General features: G+C 53.3%; 4 protein-coding genes across 4 annotated transcripts; 2 read left to right on the plus strand and 2 right to left on the minus strand.

Moving 5' to 3' along the window:
* Positions 1–554: 554 nt before the first annotated feature.
* PG986_008892 (uncharacterized protein) lies at positions 555–1685 on the plus strand (the record flags this gene model as incomplete). Its single annotated transcript, XM_066845114.1, has 4 exons — positions 555–690; positions 810–1140; positions 1228–1441; positions 1491–1685. 4 exons carry the CDS (start codon positions 555–557, stop codon positions 1683–1685), a joined length of 876 nt encoding a protein of 291 aa, XP_066697512.1.
* A 416-nt stretch (positions 1686–2101) lies between these two features.
* PG986_008893 (uncharacterized protein) lies at positions 2102–4678 on the minus strand (the record flags this gene model as incomplete). The annotated part of the gene is made up of 2 exons (XM_066845115.1): positions 2102–4281; positions 4486–4678. The coding sequence occupies 2 exons, from the start codon at positions 4676–4678 to the stop codon at positions 2102–2104; spliced, it is 2373 nt and encodes a 790-aa protein (XP_066697513.1).
* A 2620-nt stretch (positions 4679–7298) lies between these two features.
* Positions 7299–8147, plus strand: PG986_008894 (uncharacterized protein; the record flags this gene model as incomplete). The annotated part of the gene is made up of 2 exons (XM_066845116.1): positions 7299–7721; positions 7794–8147. 2 exons carry the CDS (start codon positions 7299–7301, stop codon positions 8145–8147), a joined length of 777 nt encoding a protein of 258 aa, XP_066697514.1.
* Positions 8148–13930: 5783 nt separating this feature from the next.
* Positions 13931–15111, minus strand: PG986_008895 (uncharacterized protein; the record flags this gene model as incomplete). Its single annotated transcript, XM_066845117.1, has 2 exons — positions 13931–14156; positions 14210–15111. 2 exons carry the CDS (start codon positions 15109–15111, stop codon positions 13931–13933), a joined length of 1128 nt encoding a protein of 375 aa, XP_066697515.1.
* Positions 15112–20950: the final 5839 nt, after the last annotated feature.

Consider the following 20950-nt stretch of genomic DNA (forward strand, 5'->3'; position numbering starts at 1 on the left):
GAGTCCATTCAGCCGATCGGTATACGACATCTCACGACGAATTGACGTTTCGGCGTCTTGGTGACCTACGATTGAATCCACTGAGAAATCGAGTCGGGAAAGAGCATTCGGCATATGCTAAGTGATCTGATCACATTCAAGCACCTAAAATGACCCAAGAAATCAGAGGTTTAGCAGTTTGACTGGCGCGCGCCAGGCTGCCATGGCCCTTCGCTCCCGCCAACGAAGCTAAGAGCTAAGCCCATTGGCCCAGTGGGGGGAGCGGCCACTAAATCGACGGGTAGGTATGGGGTAATTAGAGGCTTAGAGCCCGTAGCACCTCGGCTCAGCGCTTAATGGGCGCCAACTTCCCCCACCTCCAATGTTCAGCTGGCGCTCTGGCAGCTCCGAGACACGCCTGTCATCCAACTCCAGCCCCCCGCGAACGACGCATCCCAAGCCGAGGAAGCTGGGTGAGCTTCTCCAAACAGTCGCATTCGACGATGTGAGCCAGTTCACACGTTTTGGATCCCTTTAGCAAACGACGACACCCCCAATCTCACGGCCATCCCATCATGGCGAACATCACCGCCAAAGACCGGATCGAAGCGCTGAGCAAGCAGCTGTCCTCCCTTGAAGCAGACAGGAATGGCCCCTCGGCTCCCAAGCGTATAGCCGGCCCTTCGAACGGCCCCCCGACTCGCCGGGAAAGTCGCCATTATCACTGGTACGATCACCTTCGCCCCCCTGCGGCATCTATGATTTCATAACTGTCCTGTCCGTCCTCGAGTCTTAGACTAACCATCGACTTTTGTTTCCTCCCGTAACAGGCACCAACTCCCTCCTCGGCATCGGCCGCGCCGCCGCCCACCAGTTCGCCGAGAACGGCGCCCGCGCCCTCTACCTCTGCGACTTCGACGACAGCCACCTGGCCGCGCACCAGCGCGACCTGCAGCGGCTCTACCCCGAAGTCGACGTGCACGTCCGGCGCTTCGACGCCGCCTCGTCCTCGGCCGTCAAGGCCGTCGTCGACGACGCCATCAAGCGCTACGGCCGCCTCGACGTCTTCTTCGCCAACGCGGGCATCGTCGGCACCCCCGCCCACTTCAAGGACGTCGACAAGAGCGAGTTCATGCAGGTCGTCGAGACCAATGCCGCGAGGTACGTTCGTTCGTGCTTATTAGATATATCAGCTATATTCTCCCTTCTTCTTTTCCCTACTTGCTAACAAGGTATATATACATATAGTGTCTTCCTCGCCGCCAAACACGCCGCCCCCGCCATGACCGTAACCTCGAGCACGAAGCCCGCGTCTGGCGGCAGCATCATCGGCACCGCCTCCGTCGCCGGCCTCCGCTCCAACGCCGGTCCCACGGCCTACTCGGCCGCGAAGGCCGCCGTCGTCTCCATCGCGCAGACGTGCGCCTACCAGCTGGCCGGCACGGGGATCCGGGTCAACGCCGTGTGCCCGGGCATCATCGAGACGGGCATGACGGCCCCCCACGTTCGAGGCCGCCCGCGCCCGCGGCACCGAGCGCAAGATCGGCCAGCTGAACCCCCTCAAGCGCGGCGGCCAGGCCGACGAGATCGCCCGCGTCGCCCTCTTCCTCGCCAGCGACGAGGCGAGCTACGTCAACGGGCAGGCCTGGGCCGTGGACGGCGGGCTCAGCGCCGGGCACCCGTTCGTGCCCGGCAAGATAGCGTAGTGGAGCAACGAGTAAGATAGCAAAGTACGGCGCGGCACCTTTAGCAAGCAAGCAAAAAAACAAACAAGAATGAAATTTCATAATCAGGGAGAGGCTTGAGGGGTTTCAACTCCAAAACAGGCCAATGAAAAATGTGTACAACATACGACATGTCATGTACATTAATCAGTGCCCTGTGATATATAGCACTCGCTTTGTGCTGTCACCAGAAACAAAAAAACAACAACCTCTATATAGAAAAATTTCCCTGCACCACCCAACCTCACCCCCTCCCTCTCTAATCATCCAATCCTTCGAAAAATACGAAACCAAGTCTATGTTGTTATGTCTAATGTCCGATCTATCTCAATAATTGCGTCTTTACACTTTCTCCCCCATTCCGGATCCTTCATGAAGGTTGCCCCTCCTCGTCATGGTCATCGCCAGTACTCCGACGAGTGATAGCGCGCCGCGCGGTCCATGTGCACGAGCTCGAGCTTGCCGTCCCAGTGGTCGGGCGTCCCGCGGGTGCGGGCGCGGTAGGCCTTGACGGCGCCCGCGACGTCGCGCATCTGGGCCAGGAACGCGCTCTTCTTGTGGTTGAAGGGGATCAGGGGAGTCTTGGGCAGCACGATGCGGTCCCACGCGGCGTGGAAGATGTATGTCTTGCTCGAGGGCACGCCCGCCGCCACGTGGCTGGGGCTTGCGGGTCCCGGTAAGGCGTGCAGTCGCCGGTCGCGCAGGTTGGACATATACTCGTTGACGGCGGTCGGGTAGCGGTGGGCGCCCGACGTGGCGGGCCCGGGGCCGATCCAGACGGGGACCGTGAAGACATTACCGTTCCACGAGTCCTGTGCCTCGACGCGGTACTGGATGTACTCGCCCTCGACTTCACTGTGGGAGAAAGGAGACGATATGCCGTCTGAGGAGGGTGACAGATCGAAACTTTTCCTGTCTTGGCTAGGGCTTCGTGTCGAGATGTCCCAGGAACCGTCGCTGAGGAGAGTAGGGAGCTCTCCTGACACAAAGATCTCGTGGGTAGGATCGAGCAATTCTTCAAAGTCGGTAGTGTTCCCTCCGGGCAGACTAGGCTCGTCGAGAGACGGGTCAGGATCCAGTTCAAGACGAATGTGCCGCAGCCCGGTCAGGAAAGTTGGGCCGCGCCTCTTGAAGAAACGCTTTGAGTCCTCGATATTTCGTTGTTGCACACGCGCCATGTTTAAGAACTTCGTGATTTCCAGGACCAAAGGTCCGATGGACCGCGTGGGGATGCCGGTAAGAGTTAGGGAGTGGAGGCGCGGATTGGTGTCTGGAACCAGCGAGCGAGGGTAACCCATCCTGACACGTTCATGGAAGGTCGTCTCGGCAAGCGCGTAGGCGGCTCGGGCCGTCAGGCCATTCGCGCCCACTGTGGGGATGTTTGTGACTACGGAGTGGTGGACGCGGAGCGAGCGTAGATTTGAAGAATAGACGGGGCGGCACAGATGCTCCAGCCCAAAGAGCCCGTGGATCTCGAGTGTGGTGGGAAGGCTCGCAGGAATAGGACAGTCTTGTGGCAAGAAGCGACATGACTCGCATTCGATATGTTGTAAGCGACCGGATGATGCTCTCATCACCTTACTGATCCCCCAATTGGTGAAATGGTTCCCGCTCAAATAGAGATGTGTTAAGCCGCCCTGAGTTGATCGAATGTCATGGTTGATAATACCGGCCGTCGTCGCGGTGTCTTCGATCGCATCGCGGAGAATGATGCCTTTCAGACCATCCGCATCATCGCTCTTAACGGGGTCGAGGCCATTGGACCTCTGGACTTGCCATTCCTGCAAGCCCTCCTGGTCGGCACGCCTGCTGTATAAGGGGGCATCTGCGAAGTAACGTTCAGGATGGTGGTAGCCAAAACTGTAATCAGACTCCTGAATAAAATCGAATGTTCCGAAAGGTCTGCTGCCAACGTCCTGGGGTCTCACGAGTTTCCCCTCCGTCTTGAAGTGGGCATCAGACCGGAATGATATTGAAGAAAAGCAGTGGAAAAGCAAGTTGTCGAGAGCAGCGTCCGTGAGATTGTTATGAGAGATATCCAGGCTCCATAGACGGAGACCAAAGGCTTGGAAGAGGGCGTTGGCTGTGCTATCGTCCATCTCTCGGCCTTTAACCTTGAGAACCCGAAGTTCGGGGAGGAATTCGGGATTCAAAGACTGCTGGACGGCGGTTTTGATTGAGCCCGGAATAAATGAAATGTCTAAATAGACCAGATCGCGGAAGTAGTCAGACCGGAAGATCTTTGAAGATAACTCATGCCGACAGCGGTTTAGGTCTAGGAGTTGTAGCGGGTTTTGTGGGTGGTTCGTGGGTTCAGTGCTGCTGCTTGGTGACGGGGGCACCAGACTGCCAGGGTCCAGCTCGGGATGCCCGTCGAGCAACAGGCAGACGAGGCGAGGAAACAGCTCCGGGAGTTGTTTGAAGCTTTCCGATATGGCACGTTCGCTTGCTTCCGTAGAGTACAGCCCCGATGCTACGATGGCGAACTCGCGGAAGTCGAGCGAGCGGACCAGCGCCCGAGTGCTCGGCCTGACATCATGAACATGCCGGCCGACAAAGCCTCGGTACCAGGCCAAGTCTGGGTATTCAGCGTTAGTAAGTCATTCCTGGAGTTCGGGGTGAGTTCACGAAGGTCGCTCTTGTGCCAGTGCGTTCTTCTTGGGTGCGGTGGCAGGCAGATCGCCACTCGTCAGGTGAGACAGATGCCGGGGTGCATCATGCATGCCCATCTGCAGTACAGCGTGGCGGGAGTGAAAAATGAAGATGATCCTCGCTGGCTTACCATCGTTAGGGTGTAGACCGAGATCGCGCACCGTTCTCAGCGGATCCAGCCATAGACGCGGCGCGAACTGGTGGTAGAACTGGGAGTTGACCAGACAGCAGCGGCGCCAGTCGGCAGCCGTCAGGTACGGGGCCGCCAGCTGCAGCCAGTCGGGCGCCAGGGTAGCCTCTTGGTAGGAGGGGAGGACATCCATGCTTGACACTTTTCTTCTTTCTTGCCCCTTTTTCGTGGGCTTCTGCTTAGCCCGGTCGGAATAGTTCAATCGTGAAGGACTTCAGCAGTGCGGTTCTCATCGTATTCGGCACGTGACTTTGCATTTACCAGATGCGCATTCTTGGATGGTTTCGCCTTCAGAAGCCGCTGGATGACGTCTTGTTGCTGTTCTTGTGGCCTGCACAGCCGACCCTCTTGTGTGTCTAGTTTGAGTAGACACTGGAGCAAGGCGGGGAATCAATAAACAGCCCGACATGCAGCTGCACAACAGCTGGCAGCGTTGGGCGCGGTTTCCTCTCCCCCTTTTTTCGGAGCGGGCGCGCGACAGTCGTCCCCGAGAGTCCAAAAGGCTGCCCAAGACGAGAGAGAGGTCAGGCTATCCGGCGGGGGGTAGGTGTCCAGAGCGAGTGCACTCTACGCGAGTGCTGCTAGATTAGTTCCCACCGCGTGGTGGACGCGCTTTGTCAGAAGGTCGATCGTACGTGGCTTTTGCCTACCGTATCCTCATCTGCTGCAGGCTGGGAAGAGATCGCTTCTAGATGCATGGTAGAGAGCAAGTTAGGTTGGCCTATGTTTGGCAGCGACATGAAATTTGGAGCAGCAACACCAAAATGGAACCACAGTTTTCGGCGTCCATGTCCAATCGACGGGCTTGGGCGCCGTTGGCCATCACGCAACCCGCTCAGGCACAACAATATTTACTTGTAATATACGTTGTCAATTGCTATTAAAAAGGCGACCTAGGTATCATATGGTAGAGCACGTAAGTTGGTGATTTTCTCATTTTCCGTAGAAATATCCCAAATCGAAAACGCAGACGTAGTTTACTAGAAAGCATATTCCCACAAGCCTTGCTGCCTGCCGACCGACCGTCCTGACAGTCACCCAATTGTCCAGCACCACCTTTAGCCGGTAAGATTGGGCTCACCAGCTAAAAAGGCGGGGGCGTGGCACAGGACAGTCATCAAGCGGATATGCCTACGGCGGAAAGGTCGCTGCGCCTTTCCCTAGATGCTTTCGGGGCTTGGGCGGTACAGTAAGTACATGTGGTGAGTTTCCCTCTAGGTTAAGAGCTGTTAGCTACCCAAACTCGATATTTTTTATTTTTCGTTTTCGAGATTCAAATCTTTCGTGGACTAAGCTGCACGTCCCAACTACAGTGGACCGAGATAGTCCCCGCCTCTTGGCCTCGATCATTGTTGGGCTACGACATGACAGTAGCCAGCCTGGCGCCCTGCAGCTCTTTGTCCGGCATTGGTGTCGTCGTGTTCGCTGGGCTGGCAGCTGGTATCCTCCTCATCACCGCCGCCATTACCCTCCAGGACAGAAGCCCATCCTAGCTCTCATATACCTAGCACCAGCATTGGACGCACCGCAAGTGCGCTGCGCCCGCTTCAGCGACGATTATCGACTGTCGCTGACACGTGGTGGTATGGTGGTGGCTTGGCGACGCGGCATTGCTGAACTGCTTTCGGCCGAGCGCTACCCAGACAGACCCGCAAGACCGGGAGATATGCTGTAGCTCGAAGTCCCTTCTTGCTCGGGGGATTTCAAGCCTCTGAACACAGTGCTTCTCGTCGGGGCAGGTCAGCTGCATGGATCAGCATACATGAACGTATTGGTGCAGTCAGGCTTCCACCACAGCCCAAAGAATCCATGAAACATCCTTCACCTCCCTTTCGATGATACCAGCTACAAGTCGCATGACTGAAGCTACGCGGACGCCAAACAATCGATCAATTATCTCAGACGATAGGTGATGCTGAGGGATCTCAGGCACGCTGTACATTCCGCCGCGGAGGAATGCAGACAGCATCAGGCGCATTTGGGCCCGTGAAGCCATTGGGCTTCTTGACCTAGACGCAGAAAGGCCGAGACGGGCGACATCTTGGACGGAATCGAGATGACGAAGAGGGAACTTTGGTCGTCCATGTCGTACGACCACTCCACGATCTCGTCCCAGATTCCGTACACTGGTCCCGGATGCCTGGATGGGCCTTCCTCAAGCCATGCAGTCTCCCCGATCATCCGGTAGGCCTGTTAGTGCTTGCATTCAAATTGGTTTCTTGACATGGCAACATGACCAGAGTGGAGAATATGAGAAGGGTCGAAGAGGCGTTGAGGTATGGCCTCCGACTCTCGTGACAATCGGCGACGGCCAGGGGAATCTTCAACTGGCGAGAACGAATTCCAACGCCATGGCCAATATCCGATATATCTGGATGATTGAAACAGGTAGGCGTAGGCGGGCTACTGTAGTCATAGCACTCGCCATGTTAAACATGATCGCCCAGTGTTTGTCGACTCCAAAGCTCTCAAACATGGTAACGACATTATTGAAATGGTGATATGCATAATCTCGTCCTCGCAGACCACCAGGGCCGGAGTGGAAGGTGGCGTAACCAAGTAGTTAGTTAAGGTCGTCTCCATCAGCGTGCGTCGGCTGCTTGCTGCGCCGCAGCGTTAGCAAGACCAACATCCTCATCCGCCCCCTTGCTTCCATGCACCCTGGCCATCTTTACTCCAACAAAACTACTTGGGACCGGCTCAGCTAACCTGAATACTCATCCAAACCACTCTACCTATCCCCAATCGCAATCATGTCATCCTCCCCAGTCCTCGTCCTCTGCCCCGGCGCCTTCGGCACCCCGGACTGCTTCAGCAAGCTGCTGCCGTTCCTGTCCGAGGCCGGCATCGCCACCCAGCCCGGCGGCTATCCGAGCTGCGACCCGGCGGACCCGACGCAGGCGACCTGCGCGGCGGACATTGCCCACGTCCGCGACAACGTGCTGCTGCCCATCCTGGACGAGCAGGAGAGGGACATAGTCCTGCTCATCCACTCCTACGGCGGCGTCGTCGGCGGCGCCGCGGCCAAGGGCCTGAACAAGCAGACACGCGCCGCGCAGGGGCGCAAGACCGGCATCCTCGGGCTGATCTACGTGGCCGCCATCATCACGCTGGAGGGCGAGTCTCTCCTGGACGCCGTGGGAGGAGCGTATCCCCCGTTCATCAAGCGGGACAAGGTGGGTTGAATTCTCCCTACAAACGAACGTTCCTCACGGTATACTAATATGACGGGTCCCTTCGACGAAAAGCCATCTCCCAACGTCGTAGTCATCGAGCCCCACATGGACATCCTCTACAACGACTGCGACGCCGCGCAGGCCGAGCAGCTCGGCAGCGTCATGAAGCCCCACGCGAACCTGGCCTTCGAGACGAAGGCGTCGGCCCCCGCCTGGGCCGACCCGGGCTTCGACGGCCGCCGTGTCTACGTGCGCACGCTGGACGACCGCTGCAACCCGGCGTCGCTGCAGGACGCCTGGCTGGCCAAGTCCAAGGTCCAGTGGGAGGTCGTCGACTTCAAGACTGGCCACATGCCGTTCGTGAGCCAGCCGGAGGCGCTCGCGGCGCAGATTGTGAAGTCGTTCAAGGGTTTCGTGGCACTTTGATGGTTTGGCTGAAGAGGTAGGTGGTTCTGATTTCGTGGCATTATGGGAAGTTGGATACTTCGTTTAGGCGCCATTCTAGTCCAGGTCTTGTATGATCAACTCTAGTTCAACCATGATGTGACCTCCGACGTGAAAGTTTCTATATTGGCTCATGTACAGCACATTCACTCTCTGGCCAACATCAACGTGTCCGCTTTCACTGTCCCACTAGTGTGGGATACCACTATGCGTAAGTGCCTACCTATTGGTACGTGACTATACTTAGTATCTTCCTGACTCTGACAATTCAACTTTTACGAATACGTGAGGACCTTTAATAAGATAGAATGGAAAGCGATATAGGATACGAGCCGAGTTTCCTGCTGTTTACAAACATGTAGGCTTCGAGGGGGCATACCTATGGTCCGGGACATGCGTGGTTTTCTTATCGAGGTACTATCCGTATGATCAGTGAAGATGACCAGACTACTACAAAACACCTTAGAGACCAGCAACAGCTTTTATATATCAACCTAAGACACTTAGAAGTGTAGTCATGTAGCCAAGTACCTACTAATACACCCCTGAAAAGGAAGGCGAGAGAGTAAAATCACGCGGTCTGGAGTAGCCACAGATTTGTTTAGATCAAAACCAGCATATACCAAATATCTGTTGTCGTAAAGAGTCCCCTTGAGTAAGGGTGGAAAATACCTAGCACAGTCATGTTCAACCTAAGCCGACCTGAGGGAAAACCGAGCACCCGCAGCGGGAGCTTGTGTGATCTAACTTATGCGGATATAAGCCTCAAGCAATACCGCACCACAAAAGACATAGATAAGTGTACTACGAATAGTCCAAGAGAAGTAAACCACAGACCATGAGGGCGGATCCATCATACGAGCCCCGGCCCGGAGTATATCATGAAACCCATCCGCAATCCAATCAGAGAGGTCCATGCATTTATATATTTACCGACCAATGTGCGGCAAAAGTTTTGATAATGGCGGTCAACAGAACGTGGACATCTTCTGGCCAATCTGTCGTCCACATCGGGCAGGCTTAGCAGAATTTCAACAACAATGTGAAACCAAATCCATAACACTTGTATCGCCAATAACCAACCATATGTGTACCCTACTCATGCTGCGGAGCCACAGCTCATTATTGTCTATTCTCGCCCACCATTGATAAGTCATAACAAATAGGGGACCAAATCATTGCCCGATTGCCCGAAACCACACATACGCGTGTAAGTATACGGGGTCTGTGCGACCCGGCCCCCAAGAGTTGCAGGTCCTGTGACTGATTCTCATGCGGGTTGGCTGTGCGTGTTAGACCCCTTTTCCGCGGGCCGGGTCTGGGGTTTCCGGCTGCGGCCTTAGGTCGCAGTTGCAACTGTACCTAGGCAGCAACGGCAGCAGTACGGGAAGGTTCGGGTTCGGCTGGACCGGGAGTTCCACGTTCCTCTCTCTCTCTCTTTCTCTTGACTTTATGTGGTGAAACTGTTCATCACCGAGGAAATGGGTAATACCGCTTCTACCCGTCAGCAAGCTTTTCTTTCCTTCATCTTAGTATCAACATGCAACGTTGCAGACATGTCATTACTCAACCACTGTAGGCAGACAACTCTAAATGCCTGTGCCACATATCAGAAGCAAAATAAGAGGCACAGCACACATGGAAGGGGCGTTCAGCCAGCGTTTCTTATGGGTGTGAGATTAACAGTCAGCACCGTTCCTCGACTAGCTCAAGTAGTAGATAGCGAGGCGGGAAAGGGGAGAAAAGGCTATGACATGTAGCAGCAGCCGTCAGCATTGACGAACGAAGGAATCAGCCTAAGCGCTCGGCTATTCGACTTGCCCGGTTCCTACTAGACGCGATTTCACGGTGGTGCTTGCCCCTATCATAAAATAGGCAGGTAAGAACTCAATATGAAAGAATGGCGAAGCGCGAAGAGTTCGGCGAATACGTCGGCTAGCAAGCTCAGGTCGGCTACAGAGAGATGGAAAGAAGGGTCTCCTGAGGGGAGGCCATGCCGCCCGCCTTGCCGCTCGGTCGGTTGAACGAGTACGGTCCGGATGGCTATGATGAGGTGGTGTGAGTGTTTCTGGTTCGCTTGATCGCCATGTGCAAGATCTCCTGCCTTTGCAGGCAAACAACACGTAGGCAGGTAGGCAGTTAGGTAAGCATCATACCCAATCGACACCTTGATACAGCGTGTGTACTGTACATTATGTCAGGACGACGCGACCCATTGGCGCCTTCCAATCTTGGGGGCTGGCGTGTGTGATGCAACCCTACTACCTACACACCGTGACTTTCTTTTGCCGCCGAGTACTACTAAACCCTCGAGCTTGGTCTTGACCCCGAATGGGGGGTCTGATTCCTGCTTCCCAGTCGGTCGATTCGTAGTCAAAGTCAGATGATGTGTGCGGGCGAGGTGGTAGTCAATCTTGGATCGCCAAAAGGGGGAGAAGAGGGGAGGAGAGGGTGAGGTTACCCAAGGTGTGTAGACCTTGTAGGGCTGGGTGACCGACCATCACCCCCATCATTTTCCCCTTCGGCCCTTTCTTTTCGTCCATGACATTCGGGATATCCACATGGTCAACCACCCATTCACCCCCGATCCTTGCCGTGCCATGCTTCTATAACCACCCTTTCCGGGTAGGAAGGTACCGACCAAACCCACGTTGCGGTTGGTAGCGAGGTAGATGACAGTGATTGGAATTGGATTCAAGTAATAAGAGAGACGACGGTAGTGGGCGCCCGGTTCCCCCCTCAACAGAACCACACAAGGTCGGGCGGATTTCGGTCTTGTTTTGCTTTGTCTGGTGCTGTGTGCTGGGATGTGGGCGTTGCAAGGTTGCAACTCTGCGTTGCGATTCTGTACACGTGCACCCCTGAAAGTTTGTTGATTGATGGACACCGTTTCGGAGTTCAGATGAAGTATCAACAGGCCATATTTGCGGTAAAAGGTACATCCAACGTTTTATCCGAAACATAAAAAACGGAGGAATTACTGCCATATATTCATGCCACAACTAGGCAATTGCAAGTATACGTTTCAGCCGGATAAAGGTATCGGCGACGCATAAAATACTCGTACCAGGGCTCTCACACAAAGGTAGAAAATAAACAAACTTTCAGGGGGTAGACTGTACCGACGGGATGGATCGTGCTAATGCAGCCAGCAAATAGTGATACGCAACCGTACCATGCAATAGCTGCGCTTCGACCCTGCCCAGCCCCTCATATTTCCCTGGTCATCAGTCATCTCCTCGAACCATGGTTGTGGTGAGCTAGGTGAGGTCTATTTAGTGTGTCGATTGCCTGTACGAGCTAGGTAGGTTTGCAGGGTGCATGCATGATACACACGTCGTGTGGCACCGTTGTTGGCTGCAATGATAACGCGGATGTGGTGACAGTGCATCGAAAGAAGTATATGACTGCAAGCATACTTACTCAAAGCAGGTGTGTTTGCAGCAATCTAAGCGGGCGCCGAGTGGGAAGAAAAGCAGATGAAGGAGAGGGAAGCCAGTCATCATCTGCATGCTGACCCAACGGAAAGCTTGGCAGGAAGTCCTTTCAACGTCGTGTGTTGCGGTGAGTGAGCAGCCTGGTTAGAGTAGATCTGTGGTCGGGGGCGGTCGGTTCGCTGGCGCCCAACGGCCCGAAAGTAGGGGGCTTTGATCTCGGCAGGCTGTGTGTGTGTGTGCCGCAGCTTCATGTTCGCTTGCTTTGCGACGACACAACTTTGGGCACATACGATGATACAGCGCTCATGATCTGATGGGGACAACATCCGCGCGCTCGCTCGTCCACCTTCTGGTCACTTGCCTGCTCGCTTGTTCATACTACACATCTCATATCAGCCCTCCTCTGAAGCGTCACCGTGTTTCCTTTTTCGGATCAGCTCGGGTCAGTTCGGGCAATTCGGACAATTCCGTAGCCGTCGCACACCACCCCCCGGTGAGATGCAGCAGCCGCCAGACGCCACCTCGTTGACGCGGAACTCGACTATTCGGGCCCTTTGCAAAGGCCGTCGTCATACAACGTAGATGCATGCCTACCCCCTAACTGCGAATGCGAGAGCCCATCACGAGCGCCACTCGCTCATCCTACAGAAGGCCATGACGGAGTCAGAGGAAAGTGTATGTGCTGTGACATGGGGTAGCCAATGGTGTAGCGAAATAAAAGCCGTTGATTACAAAACAGACTAATTAACGAATGACATCGATTGCATTCCCCTCCGCGATCAATGCATTGTACGTTTGTTTTGCCGCCAAGCATCTCTCTTTTTCAACGACGCGCTAACTTCGTGTCTCGTATGCATGTCATCTTTCACCCGCGTCCGAATCATGACGCGGTGTCTCGCCCTAAGTGCCATCGCGCCGCCATGGTAGAGACAAGATGCAGGAGGAGGGAAAAGCAAAAGAATGCATCCAAAGTGCCGCCGTCCGTACGAGTCGGGCGTTGACCCCTCGTTCGCTCGTCCGAACGTTGTCATCTCTCCTTTTTCAACCTATGTGTCGGCTAGCGCAAAGTGACATATCATTTTCCATTTTTACAGTTATGACCTTGCAGCTGTCAGTCCCTGTCGTCTGATAGCTTCCCACCAAATAAGAAAGGCCTGAGCAGCAAGGATCATGGATGTGTGCTTGCTGGCGCAATCCCATCCGTAGCTAGCGGCATTTTTGTATTGTGTACGGATTGGGTTCCATGACCGTCGGCTCTTCACTCGCTCCTGAGCATGCGCTTGCCGCGAGTGATGAAGTGTTTTGCCGCGTAATTGCACCCGCGATTTGACGACGGGGCAGTACGTAGCAAATGCCTTCCCACCCGGTCTTTCTTCTCCCTTCTCGAGTTCCTCTGGATCGAGCGATGCCGAGAGTAAAGTGAGGCTCGATTTCGGTATTTAAGACTCTGCTCTCTAAGCAAGCTGAGCACGAATGTGGCTTCCTTTGGCTTGGCTGTCTCTGCCACATTGAACAGGCAGTACTGAGCGAGTGCCGATTAGCTGCTGCATCGACAGTCGGATCTGAGACACAGCAACAGGGGCGATAATGCGGGGTGAATAGTGGCATTTTCTCGTCTCACCCCTAAAAGGAGACGTTTCGTCGATCGCATCCTGCATAGCTGACTTTGAGATCTGCGAAAATTGCGTACAAGGAGGTAGTGAAACCTCCCGCCTGGTTTGCCTGTATCATAGCGATGATGATGAGAATGGTAATCTTGATTATTTTGATTGCTCATGATTTCTGACCGCCGTGACAAACACCTTGGATATATGGATTTCGACGCAAGCAGGTGCGTGTTTCTTTGACTGGGGGAACGAATCCAGATAGAAAAAGAAATACGCACACATTACTTCACCCCCAAATGAAGCAGCAAAGCAAAGTCCCCTTTTAGCTTCGTGAGTCGATCACGTTGGCCACCACCCCAAAATGATACATATAAAATCCCCAAAAAGCAAATCCGGTCCCCATGAGATGTGCGCATACCAAACTCCGGAGAAAACACATAACCAAACATTAGTAACTCCGTAAAATGTGACATGCTGTGATTTGCGGTGACCTGTCCGCCCCGGCCTAGAAGCCTCAAGAAATTGGTCGTTCATGTTCGTAACACCGTTTCGATATTAGGATAGAGACGAGGTGATAGAAATGAGAGGAGCAGGAGGATGGGTGAGCAAAATAAAAGCTCGAAGCGTGATAATCGTCGGTGCACTGCTCCTGGCAGAGATCCCCCCTCTGTTTCTCTCCTTCTCATTCTCTTCCTGGCGCCTGTTTTTGCCTTAGAGACTTTTACATCTCGCCCACTGGAGTATCTTGCTTCTTCATCGGGGGCCTCCGGCGCTTGGTGTTGTTCCTCTCTTCTTCGTACTTGTGAACTGCCTCTTTGTTGTAGTTTGTTCGCGTCATGGGGCGGTTGGGCTCCGTGTGCAGCCTCAGATGCTGCCGCCAGTTGTCCCTACGGTTGAACTTCTTGGGACAGAACTCGCATGACACTTCCACTCCCAGTCCATGTTTACTGTAGTATATTGTTAGTCAATTGAGGATGGAATGAGCCTGGTGAGAACATACGTATTTTGATGACGTCGAAGGTGCTCCCGTCGTTTGAAAGCTGTCTGCTTCTCACACCCGGGGAAGTCACACACGTGCATCGCCTTCGGGATCTTGGATACAGGGATCTGCTCCTCGCTGATGTCCTTCTTGGCCTCGTTTCTACCGTGGACCTTCTGAAGAGACGCCCCCCTCCGCTGAGCGTTGTCCATGTAGACCTTCCGCTTGACGTTGCTCCGCAGGACGGACGAGGGCGCGTTCGCCCTTGTGTCCAGATGGATGTGCATCGCCGAAGGTTCGGGTATGCTGTAGAAGTTGCAATCCAAGGGGTGGCTTTCCGTCATTTGTGGTGGCCAAGGAGGGTACTCATCGTACTCCTGGTTGAACGTATATGTGGGCGTTGGACCCATGGGAGGCGACAGAGCCATGGAGGGCGATCCAGAAGCCATGGACTCATGGAGAGGGTAGTGTTGTAATGCATGAGGGTTGGTGGAATCGTATGCGGTGCCGGACGGCTGCATGGGGTTGCCCAGGACATGATTGAAATCAAAATCGACCATCTGATCTTGAAGATGAAGCTTACGCATGGGAGTTGAGATCATGTTTTCGGAGGACATTGATGAAGGGGCATATTCAGACTTGACGTCCACGGGATAGTAACCGCTGAGATCAGAGGATGGAGGGGTCATCTCATATCCCATGGAAGAAGAACATATGACGGGCTCAAATTCTTCCATGGCGCTTTTGGGGGGCTGATGTCGACTGGGGGTTGATCTGCCAGATGTCGGTGTGTATGGGTCGCAAGAGGAGGCGGTCGAGAAGCTTCTCGCGGAAGAGGCACTCGAGACTGGTTGGCTTCCGAAGTCGATACCCTCGTCGTTAAAGCCAACACGGAAACCTATGGGCAATCGCTGGCCTTCCATTGTATGACGCTAGTGACTTGTATGACAAGGACCCCGTCTTCCAATAGCCGAGGGAGCGGATGTGGTCGACAGATGCAAACCTCGGGATTTGGATCTCACTGGACGGCCAAGATGGAGCAGACGGATAGCAGATGATAGTTCCTCCTGGATTTGTTGCGAAGGAATGAAGAGGATATCGTGTTAATATACTGGACGATCGATAAGCCCCAAAATCGAAATCTTAGATTGATCCAAGACACTCCCTGGATGGAACTACTGTTTTTCATGAAGTTACCAAACCGGCATGGTTAGACACGTTTGCTGAATTTGGAGGATGGGATACTCGGGCCGCGTAGGTACCAAGCAACGAGAGCCGCAGCCAGGAATGAATGAGGAGGCGTGAGAGAGAAAGTGAGTACGTGTAGTGCTGGGTAGCGTAATGGTGGCGTACGCAGTGTTGCTTGAAGAGTGAAATGCAAGCCTCCCCGGGATGGGATGGTATGTTGGGAGGGTAGGCATGGGGGTGGGTTAGGATGATGGGATGGGGTGGGTATACCACGAGGGACCTTGGCCTCCATCACTCATAATACCTTGCTGGGTTAAGCGAGAGAGAGACAAAAGGGACCAGGGCCCGCATTACCTAACTCAATAGGTCTGAAATCATGGCGGACTATTTAGGAGCGTTGTCTATGTACAGTACCAGCCAACGGCCGGCCCAGAGACCTGGTTCAGTTCGAGTCTGGTCTAGCGCTCCCAAATTGCAACGTACAACCAACACCAGAATCCACTTTACGAGCTGCCTACCTACAATTTGTGATGGGCAGATGGCAATGGTTGTCTGGCAGAATGAACCGTGGGCTGTATTCCTTATAATTAGAAACTTGAGGCCGTGTGTCCATGCACATATAGGGGCTAATGCAGGGTGCAGCAAGCAAATCTTTGTCAACTGACCTTCTAGATTTCTAGTGGAGGAGAAGCAGAAGAGTGCCTGGAGAAGAGTAGTCAGCTACAATTCGAGAACCGTGCCGGTTTACTGCTCCTGACAAGTGTCTGCCACCCATCTTGGCTGCCGCGATCGATCTCTCTTTCTCGGTGGCAGAATCCGAGGAATGGACAGAGCTGGGTCGTGGCCCCGCAAGTCTCAGCGGCTTTTGATAAGACAGAATCAGATCTGCGGAGTGGCACTTTCACTGCTGGCAATAGAATCTAGACCCTCGATCCAGACAAAAGGTCGCCTACTAATTAGGAAACATCGAGGGCCAGGCTCTGATTGTGCCTGTGTGTGTGTGGTGGATGATGTCAGGAGCATCTTGATCACGAAATGTGCTGCGGACCTGTACGTGCGTCCGAATGCATCAGTCTGTCGGTCTGTCTGCCTGGACCTGCAAACAGTTTGTTTGCCAGAGGACATCTTGTCACGTCTAAAGAAAGCTCATGGTGAGGCTTGGGAATAATCCCGGTCACCACGAGCTGCTGGGCCGGCTGCAGGGGCTGGAGCCAATGGGCGGCGGCAGACAGCCAATGCAAATGGTTCAGATCTCCAGAGATAGTTGCATTGGGGGCCGGAAAGGACTGTCATGGCTCGCAGATTCTCATGGGGCTCCGGAGGGATGGCGATCTCACCAGACGCGTCCGCTAATGGGGGCATCGAATTAGACGCAATGAGACCTTGAAGGGAATCCTGGGGAAGATCAATGGTTGACCCTGGTTTGCGTATAGTAATCAGGGTGACTGTCGGTCCATCTTGACTTGAAAGAGGGGGAGGCCGTCGGTCGAATAGATGGCCGACCACCCACATGCAATGCCGTGCATTACCGCACGAGGACAGCCCTGGTCGTGCCAGTTAGATTGAACAGCTCGAGGTTTCCTTTTTTGCGTACCGGGCGCGATGCAATGAACCAAAAAGAACGCACGTATGCTAGATTCGTTTTGCTTGCTTTTTGGTTTAATGGGAGTTCAGGTGAGGTTAGTCAGAAAGAAGGAAGGAGCAGGGGGCTGGACTTTGGCTTGATGGGGAGGGGAGGGAAGTGGCGCATCTGAACACTTCCTGCCCTTTCCCCCTGTCTAAGTAGGTACTTAGTGCCTGACTGCCCTCCTTCCCTCTTTCCTGAGGTGAAGCCACCGGGGTCCACTCTATTCTGGCCCAGAGGGGACTCTCTTATAGGCAGAGTGCTGGCCGCTGTCTGATTGAACAAGAAGAGGTACAAAATGAGGTATTGATGTCCAAACATACACACATGAATGATAGGCCCAAGCCGGGTAAGTATGTGGGTATCAAGGTAGTGCCAGTCAGGCCTAATAGCAACGCAGTATCCGACCATGCGAGGCCAACAAGTTCAACTCTTTTCGTACCTATCTACCTACCTACTCAACATCCCATACCCGATCCCTGTTTTGTCTCTTGAAGCTAGCTAAACGCGTAGACTATCAGCCTCTGGATGTATGTACTCATATTCCTCGGGCAATGATCGCACGTTGCATTGCTCAACTCGACGGCTCCCTCTGACCGCACCAGCACCGTACCACATTCCTAGCAATAGACTATTTTGCATTGTCTTGGAGGCGATGGAAGTATTCGCATTAGGCCAGATAGTCGATCTCTCCGTTAGGAATGAGTTCTGCACAAAAGCAACCAAGTGGATAGTAGATACATTCAGACCTGCGCGTATGGCGCTTCGCGTGCTAGTTGTGTGTGTGTGTGTGTGTGTGTGCGCGCGCGCGTTCCGAAGGAGACCGAAACGTGGCGTCTCCCTGAGCCAGTCGTCGAGTCTATTTGCTTGCAGCATTGTTTGCGACTTGGGGCCTTGGTACGGGTTGGTGTGTGTTCCAGTACAGGCCGCGATGATCAGCACCTTAATCTATCATGCAACGGCTTTTCTCTTTCTTGCGAGAAGAGTGGGGAGTGACAGCGACCTTTGATTGATCGGCACAAGCAAAAAAGAACCTGACAACCCTGTGCCTGGAGCAGTACCTGGGGAGGCGCGCCGAGAACGTTAGCAACGCCGCCCCCTCCATCCCCTGCTCCAGAGCTAGCCAGGGAAATGGCGGTTCTCGGCCGTAAGTGCTTTTTACCAGCACAGGGGTCTCTTCTGAAGAAAAAACGTAAGATTGTTTTAATTGGCAGTTATCTGTCCGGATTCATCACCCCTTGAGATAATAATGGATAGATCTGGCAAGGTCCAGCCAGCTATCATGAGACACGAGGACTTCCCTGCCTGTCTTTTGCTCAGGTAGAGTAACGTCCCGAGCCCCTACCCACCTCGAGCAGGTCAACGGCCAGACGATGTCGGGCAAAAGTTAGGTGACAAGATTCTCTGTCAATCCTGGGCTATTCTACTAGATCCTAGGTTCGTACTTCTCCCGCAAAGTTGCAACTAAACCCTAGTCCAGTAGGCAAACCGCTTGCTTGCACTTCACCGGTCCGCGAACTCGGACCCATGCCGGTCAAGACAGCATCGTCAACTGGCAAGGAAGTCAGACTCCATTACCATGTCTTTCCGCATCGTTAGAAGCTTTCTTCCCTTTTATGTGTGGCTGCCACTCCTGATGGTTACATGGACGTTGGGTAGGAGTTACATAACTCCACATTTTCTCGAGCTGCTGTATCACTTCGGTCACTGGCAGCCGTTGCGTACAACCACGCCGATTGGCAGGCAATGGTGGCACTATAATACCAATCTACTCAGAGGCGACATAGCGTCAGAAGCCCGTCCAAGAAAAGCAGCCATATTCAATGGGGGCACAGGTTGCCCCTGAGGCTCGGGAAATGGCATCTATGTCCACATTCCGACGACGACAACAGGCTGTTCTCACCTCATATGATACGCATATCGACGATAGCAGACTTTTGCTCGCTGTTCTCAAGTGCCGTTCTCTTCCAAGCTGCAAGTTGCCGTTTTTGACAGTTTGATGCTGCAGTGTGCTCGTATCTGCATATAACGGGAGCACCACGATACTGCGCTGTTGGGTTGGCAGCAGTTGCGGTGCTGGTCTTTGAATACTGATTGGCACGTCCCAGAATATCAAGAACCATGATCCCGCGAAGTTCGCTTTCTATTACTTGCATTACCCCCAAGGCACGGCGACCTGCAGCTTGATGTTACAAGCCATATAGTAATTGCTCCAAACTTAGACGTTGGAAGTATCATGAAGGCAGGAGCACAGCAAACAGTAACATGCCTTTGCCTCCATGAACTCGGTGTTTGGCTTTGATAAATGTCACATCATGTAGATTTGTTGCCGTATTGCTCAACCCATGCCTGTATATATGTATCAATGTGATGATCTATGGATTGGATATTTCGAGGAGTCCACCATGTATAAAAAGCCGCAACTATGCCGTGATCGTGGGACTTTATTGTGTATCAACCTTTCATCTTTTCCTACGTTCACAATATTGCAACCTACTCTTCCACAAAGCCCGAAGTCCAGCCTACCTCAACCCCTCATAGTCGAAGCGAACCAACATGTGTAACAGGCAAGTCGTCTATTACGACTGCCCGCGGAAGCACGTAAAGAGCAAATCAGAGATAGAATGCGACGCGAAAAAGCGCGGGGAGGACTGTGGAAATGGCAACGCCTCTGAGGAAGACCAGCACAAGGGAGGCTACAAGCTTCAAGAAATTTTCGACGGCGGTATTTGTTGGTGCGGGGAAGTCTACGGCAAAGACTAGTATGTATTATTCTCCCTTTCTCTCGAAATTCAGATGCATAAATCCAACGACTATCTAACTAAGGTGTGTAACTTAGGAGTCCGCCTTACATTACTTCGACAGGATGATTTCAGATATGCGTGTATTGGCAGAAAATTGTTGCTTGCGAATAAGGGGTATTGGACTAGGCAGACCTGCTTCCTCAGATTGATACTATGTTTCTACTGCCACAGTACTTAGTGTATTGTTTAAAGTAGCCCGAACTCTGGGTTGCTCATTCTATTATTTTTCAGCTTACAAATATATCGAACGTCTCTCCTTCAGCCTTATATGTGCAACGGTTGCATGGCGTGACGCCAACTTCGGCACAGTGCATAAGTCGTGTAACAAAGACTGCACGTGATTTACAAATATGCTGGTATCCGGCTCTAATCTGCACACTGACATATATAATATCCAGGTGATGCCCAACATCGAATGGAGATATTTGTCATGACTTTGGAGGGTCAACATATCCAAGCGCGTATCTCGCTGAAGATTACTTATATTGGCAGTTCCTGCAGAAGATGACCCATACCAATATACAATAACGAATCATTGTACACATCTATTCGGTTAGAGACCGGACGCCACCACCTTCACGAACACAAGCATGCCCAGTGCATGTGGTATTAGGCAATATGACCAGTTCCTCCCCTCGGAGTCCGGCTCGGAGACATATTGCACGCTTACTGCCAACCAACCAACGTTCCCTGGTGGTAGCCAGAGTTGTGGCCCATATGTTGAAGAGCTAGGGACAAGGAAAGGGAACGCTGCGGCTAAAGTAAATAGCCCGCCCACAGTTTAGTTGATTGGAGATTGAGCGGGGTTGTGATTCATGTAGATATCTCTGCGTATCTACTTGCCGGTGAAACAGTCGACGATGGCAATAGCAATAGCGGGCCGAATGGGGGAGGGGGAAGCCCCCAGCATACAGCAAAGCACCGCAGCAGAGTAGCACAGCACGGCAAGGTGACCAATCCCATGGGCGGACTGTTCCACTCACCCGATTCTGAAGGATTGCACAGCAGATCTCGGGGCCCAATGTCAGGATAGCAGAGACACCATCTTCACGATGCACACCTTTCTTTTGCTTTTCTTTTTCGCTGGCTTCATTTTACAGAAGTCGAGCTGACGTCAACTTTAGCTTCTCTGGAAAAGGAACGATT

The sequence above is a fragment of the Apiospora aurea genome (genome assembly GCF_038362705.1).
Source record: "Apiospora aurea strain CBS 24483 chromosome Unknown utg000006l_segment0_segment0, whole genome shotgun sequence".
NCBI lineage: Eukaryota > Fungi > Ascomycota > Sordariomycetes > Amphisphaeriales > Apiosporaceae > Apiospora > Apiospora aurea.